Genomic DNA, 14,501 nt, shown 5'->3' with positions numbered 1-14,501 from the left:
GCAAACACTTCTTTGGGACAAGTAAACAGTCCAACCATTTCTGGGCAGCTCAGCCTGGGCACAGCTCTGACCTCAGCAGTGCCCTCCCAGGCTGGAGGCCCCTCCCTTCACTCTTGATGCCAACAGAAAGCCAGCAACATCCATGTAGCTGCAGTTTGTCCTGGGTAAGCACTGGTTTTACAGGCATTGACCCCCTGAGCTGAGACATTCACCTCAACTCTTTTAATTTTACCCCTTCCCTAAGATCTGCTCTCTACTCATTCCCGATTTCTGGGAGGGACAGGATGTGAATCACACATCTTCAGTGGCTCAGATCTCAATCTGTCTCTGTCATCTAATTCCCTCAGGACAAGGGCTGTCCCCATTTCCTCTTAGCCAGAAGGTCTCCTGCATGGATTCCATCATAGACATCTTGCAGTGGCTGTTGACTTGTGGTGTCACTGGCAGGTCCCTCATCTTCTGTCCTTGTCACCATGGCAGTCCACATCCCTAGCAGGAGACTAAGCATAGGTAGAATCCAGGTTCCTCCCCTGCCAGGCTTGGCTACAAATAGATAACTGCATGGAGAAACTGTAGACCCACAGGTGCTCACAAAGGACTGATCACTGAGCAGGCAAACTAACAAGCTCAGTACTGGCCAAGTATTTTGGGCTGGATGGCCTCCAAATGGAATTGGGCTTGAATAGTAAGAGGATTTTGCATGAGAACAGAGCCTGAGAACCTGGCCACAGTAGAAGGCCTAGGTTGGGTTGCCTAGGCCTCGGTGTGGAAGGAGATGGTAGCCATGTACACTGAATAAGGCCTCCGGATGTGACAGTGGCAGGCCTGGCTGCTATCCTGCCCCTGCCACAGCACTCTTCACCTCCCATGTTCCTAAGACCTCGGCAGGAGCCAGCACTGGATTTGCCACCCTGGTGTGTGTGATGTCATGTTTCCTCAAGACCCAAGAAAATGAGGAAGGTTACACAAGCTATCCCAAGGATAGCTAGTCTCCATCCTGTAGCCCTTAGGGACCAGAAAGAAGAGGCCAGAGCTTGTTTCTTCACTCCCCTTCTGTGACATATTGCCAGTGTGATGTGCAGCTTATTGGAGAGAACAGACCTTAGGAAGTCTCCATTACCTGCAGGGTGGGGTAAACACCTGCAACTGCAGACCCTGTAGCAGGCAGGAGGGAAAGATGTTCAGATGGAATAAAGCTTTGTATGGCTCAGAGCCATTCGGCATACTGGTGACAGTGATGCAAGCCATCTAACCTGCCTGTGTCAGGACGTGGGCTATGCCTGATGGCTCAAGGAGGGTGGGAGAGGTACTGGTAAAGGTGGACAGATGTAGCCTTGAGACAGAATGTGCCTGAAAGTCATCTGGTAAACCTTAGGGAAATGCAGTCAGGATATAGGGAGAGGCGCATACAAGGCGCCCTCAGTCAGGGCTGTGCCTCATGTTCTCTTCCAGTGATCCACACTGCTTCCCTCCCCACGTGCTGAGGCTCCATTTCTAGACTCTCAGGGTAGGATTTGACTTTACCCTGCCCCACGATGATTTGAGATTTGTAGTTCCTGGGCCCCACACATGCTAGATAAGTGCTCTGCTACTGAGCACCAACCTCAGCCCTTAAATGTTTTGTTGTTGTTGTTGTTGCTTTGGTCAGTTATGGGGTTTGGGCGCTGTCCCTGAGCTTTTTTACTCAAGGCTAGTGATCCATCCCCGTGAGCCATGGCACCACTTCCGGTTTTCTGGTGGTTCATTAGAGATAAGAGTCTTACAGAATTTTTTTCCCCCCAGTCCTGGGGCTTGAACTCAGGGCCTGGGCATTGTTCTTGTACTTTCTTTTTCTATCACTTGAGCCACAGCACTACTTCTAGCTTTTTCTGTATATGTGGTACCAAGGAATGGAACCCAGGACTTTATGCATGCTAGGCAAGCATTCTACATAGGCTACACTCCAGACCTCTCACAGATTTTCTTGCGCAGGCTGGCTTTGAACCTTGATCCTCAGATCTCAGCCTCTTGAGGAGCTAGGATTATAGGCATGAGCCACTGGTGCCTGGCTTCCCTTAGAGATTTTTAACTGAGCTGGACATGGTGGCTCACACCTGTAATCCTAGCTACTCAGGAGGCTGAGATCTGAGGATTATAGTTCAAAGCCAGCCCGGTCACTAAAGACCAATTATCTCCAATTAACCCACCAGAAAAGCAGAAGTGGCGCTGTGGCTCTAAGGGTAGGATGATATCCTTGAGCTGAAGAGCTCAGGGACAGCACCCAGGTACAGACCGACCATTTTTTAAAAATGGGAGTTAGATGGTGAACCACACTCTCCTGGGGAGGACCAGACATAGCCTTTGGGAACACTGATCTTGCAATAAGCCACAGCCACAGTCTGAAGTCACCTGCAATAGGCTGTCCAGGGGTAGAAGTAAAGAAAGGGTGGCAGGAACCACAGGTGCCAGAAGTTCCATGTCTTGGGTTGGGAGAATTCCTAACAGAAAGTGTCCAAGCACCAGGCAGGGCAGCATCCTGCCACGAGAGCAAGGCAGGTTCCAGCTTTCCTAATGACCTCCATTCTAGGCTGGAGTTTACTATACTTCCCTGTTAGGCAGGGAGGCAAAGTCTTGACCTCCTGACGTTCAGCCCACACAAGGCCTGGCTCCCATGTCACAGCCTCCCCAGGGCAGCTCTGACCCGGACTCCTGTGTTCCACTGCACTGAGTAGGAAGGAACCTGGGCTGTGACCACAGGAAAACAGCTAACATCTTTTGGGTAATGCTTTATTTAATTTATCAACAACACGGGATCAGAAAAACCCAGCAGTAGGGATTTCCACCACTAGAACCAGTCCCAAGTAACTTTCTGCCCCTTAGCTCTTTCCACCCCTAGGAGTGCCCAGTCCCTAAAGGCCCTGGCGGCTGGTGTGCTGGCTGTGACAGCCAGCTCACCAGCTACTCGGTTCACAGAAAGAAGGGCTTTACCTCTGTCCCCTGGGCTGCCAGCTCCCAGGACCTTTTGGAGAAGAGATCTCAGCCCAGTAGGGATCAGATCCAGGGAGGGCAAAGGTCAAGATAGCTGATGACACAAGTCCTAGGGCTGTGAGGAGGACAGGTCTGGTCACTCCCTCAAAGGGACCAAAACCTTTCAGGAACATTTCCCATTGTAACATAATTCACAGCCACACAGTCTGCAACAGTCCTCATGCCAGGTAGTCAAGGGCTGGAATAAAGAAAGATTGCCAGGAATGATAAGCCACAGGGGCCTGGGGAAGGACCACCCACCACCCCAGATTCAGAGGCTCTGGCACAAGCCCCTTTTGTGGGCTTGGTTGCCCACAAACCCCTGCCACCCCTCCCCAATGCCAGGTACCAGAGCCTTAGTCCTCGCTGGAGTTGTCAAACTCCTCCCAGTCTGACACACTCATTACTTCAGAGGCGAAGTCTGCATCCCCCTGGCTGCGGTCGGGGGTGCCAATAGGTGCCTGGCGGAGCAGGAAGCGGGGCAGAGTGAGCACGCAGGCTGCCAGGCCTGAAATGGAGTTGTCCAGCTGGGGCCCCTCCTCCCAGCAGTCCTTCTCCATGTCATAGATATGCACATAGCCCGTTCGGCTGCCACGGTTGTGAGAACGGCCACCCAGCACGTAGATCCTGTTGTCCAGCACGGCAATGCCAGGCTCACCATGTCCCGCCGGAAGTGGGCAGACAGATGACCACTGCCCAGATGTGCAGCTATAACAGGCCACCTGCAAAATCAAGACCTGGGTCAACTGGGTACTAGCTGGGACAGGCGACCAGCCCCGACTTCTGCCCAGCCTGCCTTATTGACCTGCCAGTCTCTTACAATCCTCTAGAAGACTAGCATCACAGAGGACAGCCCCACTGTAATCCCAACTGGTGCGGCATCACTGGCACTCAGCCTTCCTCCAGCCTACCCAGCCCAAAGGCAGCCTCTTGTTCCTCCTCCCAACATGTGCTGAGGGACCAGCTTTTCCCCACTCCACAGAAGGACACAGCCCACTGAAGCGGGTTCACCATCCCCTCCCCTCTATACTCATCGCCATGGGGTACATGTGGAAATAGTTACTTGCTGACGAATCATGACCATCAACCTTCTCTTCTCTTCAAAATTCTCCCAAACTGTAAACAAAGACTTGGAAAAATGTTCGACCTACTTGCAAGACCAAAATGTCAACCATTAACTAGCAACCACTAGGAGAAGAAAAACATCACAAAACCCAAATGCTGGTGGGCAGTGATAAAGCCACACTACTTTGTGACATGGCAGGAAAGGAACTTGCCGACATATAATTAAGAGGCAGATCTGGTGTGGTACACAGCTATAATCCCAGCATTCTGGAGGTAGAGGCAGGAGGCCATGAGTTCAAGGTCAACTTAGGCTATATAGCAAGACCTTGTCCTCCACAAAAAGCTAAAGGTACAAGTCTGCCGTAGAGTAACTGCCTAGAACCTGTGGATATTGCCTTACATGGTGAAAGTGATTTTGCAGGTGGGATTAAGGTATGTATCTTGAAGTAGGGTAAATTTCTTGGTTGTCCCACTTACTGACAAGCCCCTAGTTTACGATTTTCATCTTTTTTTTTTTTGTCAGTCCTGGGGCTTGAACTCAGGGCCTGGGCACTGTCCTTGGGCTTTCTCAAGGCTAGCACTCTACCAATTGAGCCACAGCACCACTTCTGGCCTTTTCTATATATGTGGTACTGAGGAATCAAACCGGGGGTCTTTGTGTATGCCAGGCAAGCACTCTATCACTAGGACAAACTCCCAGCCAGATTATCAGCTTTTTAATGGTGTTAAGACATTAATATATTCCAAAGAAACAGTACCAGTACTGGGACTTGAACTCACAGCCTTGGTCTTCTGCTTAGCTTTTTTTCTCATGGCTGGTGCTGTACCACTTGAGCTACACCTCCACTTTGGCTTTGTTTTTAAAGGTTAATGGACATTAAGAATCTCTCTGATTTATCTGTCCAGGCTGGCTTTAAACCAAGATCCTTAGATCTCAATGTCCTGAGTAGCTAGGAGCTAAGCAGTGTGAGCCACCAGTAAATGTGTGCTGATGGAGCCTGGGACGGTCCCCTCTCCAGATGCAGGGCAGAGGGAGTGAGCTGTAACTTCCAGTCTAGATGTTAGGGCACTGTGCTGCTAAGCTGTGGGGTTCAGTAGAATAAACACATTTCTTTTTGGTAGTATCAGGGTTTGGATTCAGGGTTTCACATTGGCTAGCAGGTGCTCTACCACTAGCTGGAGCTATGTTTCCAGCCCTCTGAAGAAGTTTTTGAATAGGATCTCACTCTTTTTTTGGGGCCCAGGGTGGCTTAGACTGCAATCCTACTTGCGCTTCTTACCACAACTAAGTGTAAACCTCATGATCAGCTTTTACTAGTTGAAATAGGGTTTTGCAAACTTTTGGAGGGTGGGGGGATTAGTCATGGGGCCTGAACTCAGGGCCTAGGTACTATCCTTGTGCTTCTTTGTACAAGGCTAGTACTTTACCACTTTGAGATCCAGTTCTACTTCTGGTTTTTTGGTGGTTTTAGGTGGAGATAAGAGTCTCATGGACTTTCCTGCCCAGTCTAATTTTGAACTGGGATCATCAGATCTCAGCCTGTGTATCTAGGATTATAGGTATGAGCCACCAGCACCCTTTTGCAAACTTCTTGCCAGACTGGCCTAGAACTTCAGTCTTCCCAATAATAAGCACAGAACAGGACCTCCCCTTCCATTTTTTTTTTTTTTTTTTGGCCAGTCCTGGGCTTGAGCTCAGGGCCTGAGCACTGTCCTTGGACTTTCTCAAGGCTAGAGCTCTATCACTTGAGCCACAGAACCACTTCTGGCTTTTTTCTGTGTATGTGGTACTGAGGAATGGAACCCCGGTCTTCATGCATGCTAGGCAAGCACTCTACCACTAGGCTAAACTCCCGTCCCCCCTTCCATTTTTGAGGCTTGTGAAATTATATGGATTTGTGATGGGGATGGGGTTATGTTCTGATAAGTCTGCAGTACATGTGTTTGAGCTGGGTATGGTAGTTCCCTCCTACAATCCTAGCTATTTAGGAGGCTGAAATATGGATGATTTCAGTGCAAAGCCAGCCCAGGCAGAAAGTGCCATGAGATTCCATTTCCAAAAAGCAGGACAGGAGACATGGTTCGAGTGGTAGAATTAAGTAAACAATCAAGCCAAGCAAACGCAAGACCCTAAGTTCAAACCCTAGTAGTGCCAAAAAAAAAAAAAAAAAACTGGAAAGGGGAAGCCAGACAGAAGTGATAGGAAGTAAGGGGGAGGGTCCCTCAACCTGTTCTGACTGGCTTTGAAGAGTCCTCAGTCCTGAGTCTCAAGATGCTGACAACCAGCAAAGAAACCAGGGATTTTTTTCTACAGTCACCAGCACACAGCCTGAGTAAGGATCCTTCTAGTGTCTCCATGAAGGAAACACAGCCTGATGACATCTTCAAGCTTCATTTTAATCCGCCAGCCTTAGGAAGAATAAATTTATGTGAAATTGCTGTTGTGGTTTGTTATGGCATTGCCAGAAAACTCAGAAGCTAACCCAGGTTTTCATCAAGAATCCAACTCCAACTCTACCCCCAAAGTTTCTGAATCAGTAGTCTGGAGTGGGGCCGGAAGATCTGATTTCCTAAGAGAGCATGTTTCCAGGTAAGAGATGCTGTTGATCTGGAGACCACACAACTAAAAATCACTATGTGAACCTATAGAGAGAATCCAAAATACTTTAAAAGCTCTTTAAAGCAGACAGTACTCATGTAACATGAGACCTACCCAATGGAGGACTCACAGCCACTAGGAGGTTAGGGGCAGGTGGCGGTTATTTAGATTGAGCATTAAATTGGAGAATGCCCTGGGCAAATGTCAGTGAGAAAAACATACAAGGATGAGATTGTTTTCTCTCTCTCTCTCTCTCTCTCTGTCTCTCTCTCCCCCCCCCCACCTCGTTAGAGACAAAGACTCAAACTTGGTAACTGATAATTATCACTCATTGGCAGGCACCGTACCACCTGAGCCACACCTCCGATCCCTGGAATGTGTTTTACTGTGTAATGGAGTCTTGTTTAGATAGTCCAGGTAGTCCAGGATGGCCTCAAACTTGTAACCTTCTGGCTTTGCTTTCTAAGGGCAGGAATCACAGGTATGGGATACCACACCTAGCTTAGGATGGTCTTTGAATACACACAGGCAGAAACTCTTCATAGATGGAGACAGAATCCCGTGGTGCAAGGGCCCAGGGCTAAGTTCTTTACCTCATCCTTCATTATTCTTTCGTGTAAGCACACCGAATGCCTAAAACCAAGAGTGGGCATTGGGATTGCTATCAGGATGATAGTGTGGCAGTGAAAGTTCACGGACTAACAAGTGTCCCCTGTAGAGGCACCACAGCAGAAGGTGTCCAGGAGACCAGGAAACACATGGGAGCTCCCTGCATCTTCCACTCCATTCACTGTGAACCTTAAACTGCCTAAGTGGGCCTCCTCAGTCCCAGCTCACCTGGTGCACATCCCTCCTGTAGCCAGCATCGTTGTTGCTGCCCCCAATCACATACAGCTTGTCGAAGAGAGTAGCCATGCCATGCCAGGCCCGCCGCACAGGCCCATCAGCCAGGGTGTGCCAGACGTTGTTGCTTGGATCGTAGCAGTGTGTTTCTTTCAAGTAGTCCTCCCCTCTGCGGCCACACGTAATATACATCTTCCCCTGCAGCGTGGTGCCAGCATGGGCATACACCTGCATAGAGCCACCAAGAGAGCACGGATGGGCAAGAAAACAGCAGACAGGAACAGCGGGGCAGCCCAGACGTTGCTAATCTCAATCTCACATTGCCTGAGTATACTTAAAAGTCTCATATCTGGACTTTTGCTCCTCACATGATGGGGAGAATGCTCCCAGGATTCTGGCTGGAAATACTGTACTACTCTCTGACCCAACCCCTTCCCAAGGAGGGCAACCTAAAGATTAAAACGCAATCTTTGTCTTTCCTTTGCCCTTAAAGGAAATATATGGATCCCGAAGAAAATAAACGTATCCTTTTCAAAGCCAATAGGGAGAAAAGCCAGAGCCTATAAGCAATGATGGCCAGCCCTGAGGAGATTCCATCCTTCTCCTACTCCAGGGGCCAAGCAACCCTCTATCCCTGCTGACCTGACCTTCCAGATTCATCTACAGATAACATCTACAGATACAAATATGATATGGTCAGGAAAGAAATGAGATATGAAATCAAATACAGTTGAAAAGCCGTGGGCTGGTGACTCATGCCTATAATCCTAGCTACAGGATCACAGTTCAAAACCAGCCCAAGCACTAACATCTGTGAGACTCTTCTTTTTCTTCTTCTTTTTTTTTTGGGTGGGGGTGGGGGTGGGATAGCCCCACTTCCTGTTTTCTAGTAATTAATTGGAGCTAAGAGTCTCCTGGTCTTTAGTGCCCAGGCTGGCTTTGAACCATGATCCTTAGATCTCAGCCTCCTGAATAGCAAGGATTACAGGCCTAGGTTACCACACCCAGATTTTTTTTTTTTTGGTGCAAGTCTTATTTTCCTATTCTCTTGAAAAATGACAATTAGGATTCTTTTTTTTTTTTTTGCCAGTCCTGGGCTTGAGCTCAGGGCCTGAGCACTGTCCTTGGACTTTCTCAAGGCTAGAGCTCTACCACTTGAGCCTCAGCACCACTTCCAGCTTTTTTCTATGTATGTGGTACTGAGGAATCGAACCTGGGTATTCATGCATGCTAGGCAAGCACTCTACCAGTAGGCCAAACTCCCAGCCTGACAATTAGGATTTTTATTGCACTGAATCTGTAGATTTCTTTTGGCCCTATAGCTGTTTGGATATTGATTCTTCCAGTCTATGAACATGGAAAGTCTTTCCATGTTTTAGTGTTACTCAATTTCTTGAAGGTTTACAGTTATTTTTCTTTGGTGTTGTTTTGTTTTTGTTCTTTTGTGCTGAACCTAGGCTTGAACACAGCAATTTGGGTACTGTCCTTGTGCTTTTTCATTCTATCACTTACACCACAGCTCCACTTTCAACTTTTTGGTGGTTAATTGAACAAAAAAGTCTCATGAACTTAACTGCCCAGGCTAGCTTTGAACTGCAATCCTTAGATCTCAGTCTCCTGTGGCCAGGCATGAGCCACTAGCACCCTGTGGTTTTATGGTTTGTTTTGCCAATCTTAGGGCTTGAACTCAGGGCCTGGGCACTATCTCTAAGCTTCTTTTGCTCAAGGCTAGGACTCTATCACTTGAGCCACAGTACCACTTTGGGCTTTTTCTGTTTATGTGGTATTGAGGAATCGAACATAGGGCTTCATGCTAGACAAGCACTCTACCTATCACTAAGGCGCATTCCCAGCCCCAAGTTTTATCGTTTTAGTAGTAGAGTTCTTTCCTGTCCTTTTCTCTCTCTCTTTCTTTCTTTCTTCCTTTTTTTGTGGACCATGGGGCTTGAACTCTGGGCCTGGGCACTGTCCCTGAGCTCCTCAACTCAAGGCTACCACTTGGTCCTTACCACTTAAGCCACAGCCTCACTTCCCATTTCCTGGCAGTTAACTGGATATAAGAGTCTCATGTTCTTTAGTGACTGGGCTGGCTTTGAACCGAGATCCTCAGATTTCAGCCTCCTGAGTAGCTAGGATTACAGGTGTCAGCCACCATGCCCGGCTGAGTATTTCCTTTCCTTGGTTAAATTTATATGTAGGTGATTTATCTATTTATCTATCTATCTATCTATCTATCTATCTATCTATCTATCTATCTATCTATCTATCTATTTATTTTGCCAGTCCTGGGCTTGAGCTCAGGGCCTGAGCACTGTCCTTGGACTTTCTCAAGGCTAGAGCTCTACCACTTGAGCCTCAGCACCATTTCCGGCTTTTTTCTATGTATGTGGTACCAAGGAATCAAACCCAGGTCTTTGTGCATGCTAGGCAAGCACCCTACCACTAGGCCAAACTCCTGGCCCCGGTGATTTACTTTTTGAGGCCATAGGAAATATAATTGCTTTCTTGACTATTTTCTCAGCCTGCTCATTATTGGCATAGAGAAAAGCTATGACTTTGAGTGTTGATTTTATAACTAGGTAAGCATTCTACCACTAGGCCATACTCCCAGCCTATAACTTCACTCTTGAGGATGATACTCTTACCCCTTTTTTTTGTGCCAATACTGGGGCTTGAACTCAAGGCCTGGGCACTGTCCCTGATTTTTTTCTCAAAGCTAGCATTCTACCACTTTAATCACAGCTCCACTTTTTACTTTTTTGGTGGATAATTGGAGATTAAAAAATATATCTCATGAGAGGCCAGGAGAGTGGCCTAGTGGTATAGTTCTTGACTAGCATTTACAAAGCCCTGGTTTCAATTCCTCAGTACCACATACACAGAAAAAGCCAGAAGTGGTGCTGTGGCTCAAGTGGCAGAGCATTAGCCTGAGCAAAAAGTGTCTAAGGACAGTGCCCAGGCCCTGAATTCAAGCCCTAGGACTGTTAAAAAAAAAATAGATCTCATGGACTTTTCTACTAGGGCTAACTTCAAACCTCTATCCTCAGATCTCGCCTTTCTGAGTAACTAGGATTACAGATGTGAGCCACCGACACTTGGCTCCCTGCCATTTTTTAATGTGGCTATTGAGCTTTTCATTTACAAGATTTCAACTTGATTTTTCCTCCATGATTTCAATATCTTTACTGAATTCCTCTTTTACATTCTACATTGATTATTTTATTTTGTACATCTGTTTCTTTGCTTCTCAATACTAGGTAATGAAGTTGTAGCCTTGCACTTTTTGTTTTGTTTTTGGCCTTTTGAGGTTTTGTTTTTTGGTTGTTACTGAAGCTTGAGCCACTTTGAGCCATAGCACCATTGGTTTTCTAGTGGTTATTTGGAGATAAAAATTTGTCAGATATTTCTGCCTAGGCTAGCTTTGAGCCAAGAGCCTCCTGAGTAGCTAGGATTACAGGTATGAGACACTAGTGACTGGCTTTAAATTTTTTTTCACTGTTATTATTAAGATGTTGTACAGAGGGGTTACCATTTAATAAGCCAGGTAATGAATATATATATATATTTGGGGGGGGGTTGGTCATAGGGCCTCTGGGCCTGGGCGCTGTCCCTGAGCTCTTCAGCTCATGCCTAACACTCTACCACTTGAGCCACAGTGCCACTTCTGGTTTTCCAGTGGTTAACTGGAGATAAGAGTCTCATGGACTTTTTGTGCCCAGGCTGGTTTTGAACCATGTTCTTCAGATCTCAGCCTCCTGAGTAGCTAAGATTACAGGTGTGAGCCACCAGTGCCTGGACAATATCACCCCTTCCTTTGCTTTCTCCCAGTTTCCCCTTCCTGTCCCTGCCCACAAGTTACAGCTCATTTTCTACATAGTGTATACTGAATAGAATGATTTCATTTCTTCCTTTCTCCCTCTCTGAGCCCACTAAAAAAGAAAAGAAATACTCAAAAAATCATGAATCCCAGGAAATGGAAACAACATGGGATTTTCTTTGTTGCTGTTGATGGTAGTGGTGGTGTGTTATTTGCTTTTGTTTTGTTTTTCCAGTTGTGGGACTTGAACTCCCTGAGCACATTCTCTTTCTCTTCTTTCTCTCTCTCTCTCTGAGAGAGAGTGTGTGCATGCATGTCCTGGGGCTTGAACTCTTGAACTCATGGCTTAAGCATTGTCCCTGAGCTTCTGAGTTTCTTTTGGCTCAAGGCTAGCACTCTACTACTTGCTCCACAGGGCCATTTCTGACCTTTTCTGTTTGTGTGGTGCTGAGGAATGGCACCCAGGGCTTGATGCATGCTAGGCAAACACGTTATTGCTAAGCCACATTCCTAGCCCCTGTCCCTAAGCTCTTTTGCTCAAGCCTAGTGCTCCACCACTTGGTGCCACTTCCAATTTTCTGGTGGTTACTTGGAGATAGGAGTCTTATGGACTTTTCTGCCTGGGCTGGCTTCTTCTTTTTTTTTTTTCCTTTTTGCCAGTTCTGGGGCTTGAACTCAGGCTTGGGCTTTCTCAAGGCTATAACTCTACCACTTAAGCCACAGCATCATTTCTGGCTTTTTCTATGTATTTGGTTTGGAGGAATCAAACCTGGGTCTTCATGCATACTAGGCAAGTACTCTACCACTAGGTCAAACTCCCAGCCCCTGGGCTGGCTTTTAACTGCAACCCTCAGATCTCAACCTTCTGAGTAGCTAGGATTACAGATGCAAGCCATCAGTGCCTGATTTGGAATTTGATTTGTTTAGAATTTGTTTTGTTAAATTGTTTTTAAGTGTTCAGGACTTAGCTGGACACTGGTGGCTTACACTCTACTACTTGAGCCTGGCATTTTGCTGGTTAATCAAATATGGATTCTCCAAAACTACTGCCTGGACTTGCTTTTAATTATTATCCTCTAGGTTTCAGACTCCCGAATACCTAAGATTATAAGCATGAACCATTGGCATTGGTTATATTGTTATATTCTAAGCAGAATCTCTTCCCTTCCTCCCTCCCTCCCTCCCTCTTCCACACCTTCTCTCTCCCCCCCTCCAGTTCTGGGGCTTGAACTCAGCTTCTTCAAGGCTAGCGCCCCACCTCTTGAGCCATAGCACCACTTTGGGCTTTTACTGTGTATATAGTACCAAGGAATCAAATCCAGGGCTTCATGTATGCTAGCTACTCTATCTCTAGGCCTTGCTCCTGGCCCTAGAGCTTTATTTTATTCTCACACTGTGATTCTCTGACTGGTGTACCCTCATGTCACAGGGGATGACAAGCATTCATCACTGCCAATAGTTGAGATGCAGTGGTGTGAATTTTTTGCCAAGGGTGGCTTTGAAATGCAATACCCTGATCTTCTCTCAAGCAGCTAAGATTACAAGCTTGAGTTAAGACTCTCAGCATGTTTGACTTCTTTTTGAGTTCACTCATTTGTTTGTATCCCCTTTGAATTTGTTCAACTACTTAGACATAGCTTTAGTTTTATTCATAATTCTTGTCATTGAAATTTCTTCTTCACTATTATTCAAATCCTTTATTGTGGAACTGTTGACCTTTAAGGGCAATATACTGTCTTATTTTTTCATAGCTTGTGTGAGTGTGTGTGTGTGTCCTAGAGCTTGAACTTGGGGCCTGGGTGCTCTCTTATTCAAGGCTAATGCTCTACTACTTGAGCAACAGCTCCATTTCTGGCTTTTTTGGTAACTAATTAGAGATAAGATCTCATGGATTTTCCTGCCCTGGCTGGCTTGAACTACAATTCTCATATCTCAGCCTCCTGAGGAGCTAGGATTACAGGTGTGAGTAACTAGTACCCAACTTTCATTATAAAATGTTAGGAATAAACTGGGAATGTAGCTTAGTTGTAGAGTGCTTGCCTAGTATGCCTGATGTCCTGGGTTTGACTTCTTGGTACCATATAAACAGAAAAAGCCACAAGTGGTGGTTTGAGTAGTAGAGTGCTAGCCTTGAGCAAAAAGAAGCTCAGGGACAGTGCCCAGGCCTTGAATTCATCAAACCCCAGAACTGGCCAAGTAAATAAATAAATAAAATAACATTTTATAACTTTCTGCTAGGGTTTACTTATCTGGGGCCTAGATTTTAGGCTAGAGGTTTAAATCTGCTCTGTCCTTTAAGTTGGTGATTTCTTGGAGATAACCTAAGACTGAGTAGTGGCTTAGTTGTGGTGTATTTTCTTGTTACATGGTAGTGTGTAGACCCTTTCTTTATTCTCAGTGAAGAAGCTTGGCTGAAAAAGCTATCACATCTTCTTGTGTTTGCAGCAATCCCTCTTTTTTTTTTTTTTGGTCAGTCATGGTGATAGAATTCAGAGTGGAGGTGCAGTCTCTGAGCTAGTGCTCTACCACTTTGGGCCACAGCACCACTGCCGGTTTTCTGGTGGTTAATTGGAGATAAGAGTCTCGTGGAATTTTGTGCACAGGGTGGCTATGAACCTCAATCTTCAGATACTAGCCTCCTGGGTAGCTAAGATTACAGGCATGAGCGACAAGCGTCGGCTAGGCTCCAGTATCTTTAGATCAACACAGAAACAAATGAGCATCTCATAATCTAGAGAGAGCTTGGTTAACCACCACTAATGAATAATCTTAGATTAGATTAGACTAGGAAGGGGAAGCAGCCAAGCTGAATAGGAAAGGCTAATAAGGAAGTGGAGTGAGACAGAAAAGATGTGGTTAATATGCTCAGAGAGGAGAAAAGAAAAATAAAGAAAACTAGGCTGGGTACAGTGGCTCACACTTGTAATCCTAGCTACTCAGGAGGCTGAGATCTGAGGATTGTGGTTCAAAGCCAGCCCAGGCACTAAAGAATGAGAGACTATTATCTCCAATTAATCACTATAAAATGGGAAGTGGGGCTGTGGCTCCAAGGGTAGGATGTTAGCTTTCAGCTGAAGAGCTCAGAGACAGTGCCCAGGCCCAAGTTCAAGCCCTATGACCCACCAAAAAAAAAAAAAAAGAAAGAAAGAAAAAGAAAAAGAAAGAAAACTA

At 46.3% G+C, this 14,501-nt stretch overlaps 1 protein-coding gene across 3 annotated transcripts in view; it reads right to left on the bottom strand.

Moving 5' to 3' along the window:
* Positions 1–2,736: 2,736 nt before the first annotated feature.
* The window catches only part of Klhl22 (kelch like family member 22), a 52,834-nt gene continuing 41,069 nt past the window's right edge, over positions 2,737–14,501 (bottom strand). For all 3 annotated transcript variants that reach the window (XM_090320603.1, XM_090320604.1, XM_090320605.1), the window contains 2 exons: positions 7,508–7,741; positions 2,737–3,728 (listed from right to left, as the gene is read on the bottom strand). In XM_090320603.1, coding sequence (XP_090176729.1) covers positions 3,363–3,728; positions 7,508–7,741 — 600 coding nt within the window. In that variant the 3' untranslated portion in view covers positions 2,737–3,362. The remainder of the gene's footprint in view (positions 3,729–7,507; positions 7,742–14,501) is intronic.

This window comes from Megascapheus bottae, chromosome 28, assembly GCF_031878675.1.
Source record: "Megascapheus bottae isolate mThoBot1 chromosome 28, mThoBot2.hap1, whole genome shotgun sequence".
NCBI lineage: Eukaryota > Metazoa > Chordata > Mammalia > Rodentia > Geomyidae > Megascapheus > Megascapheus bottae.
The sequence above is the reverse complement of the archived record's forward strand: the minus strand, read 5'-3'. Positions and strand labels throughout refer to the sequence as shown.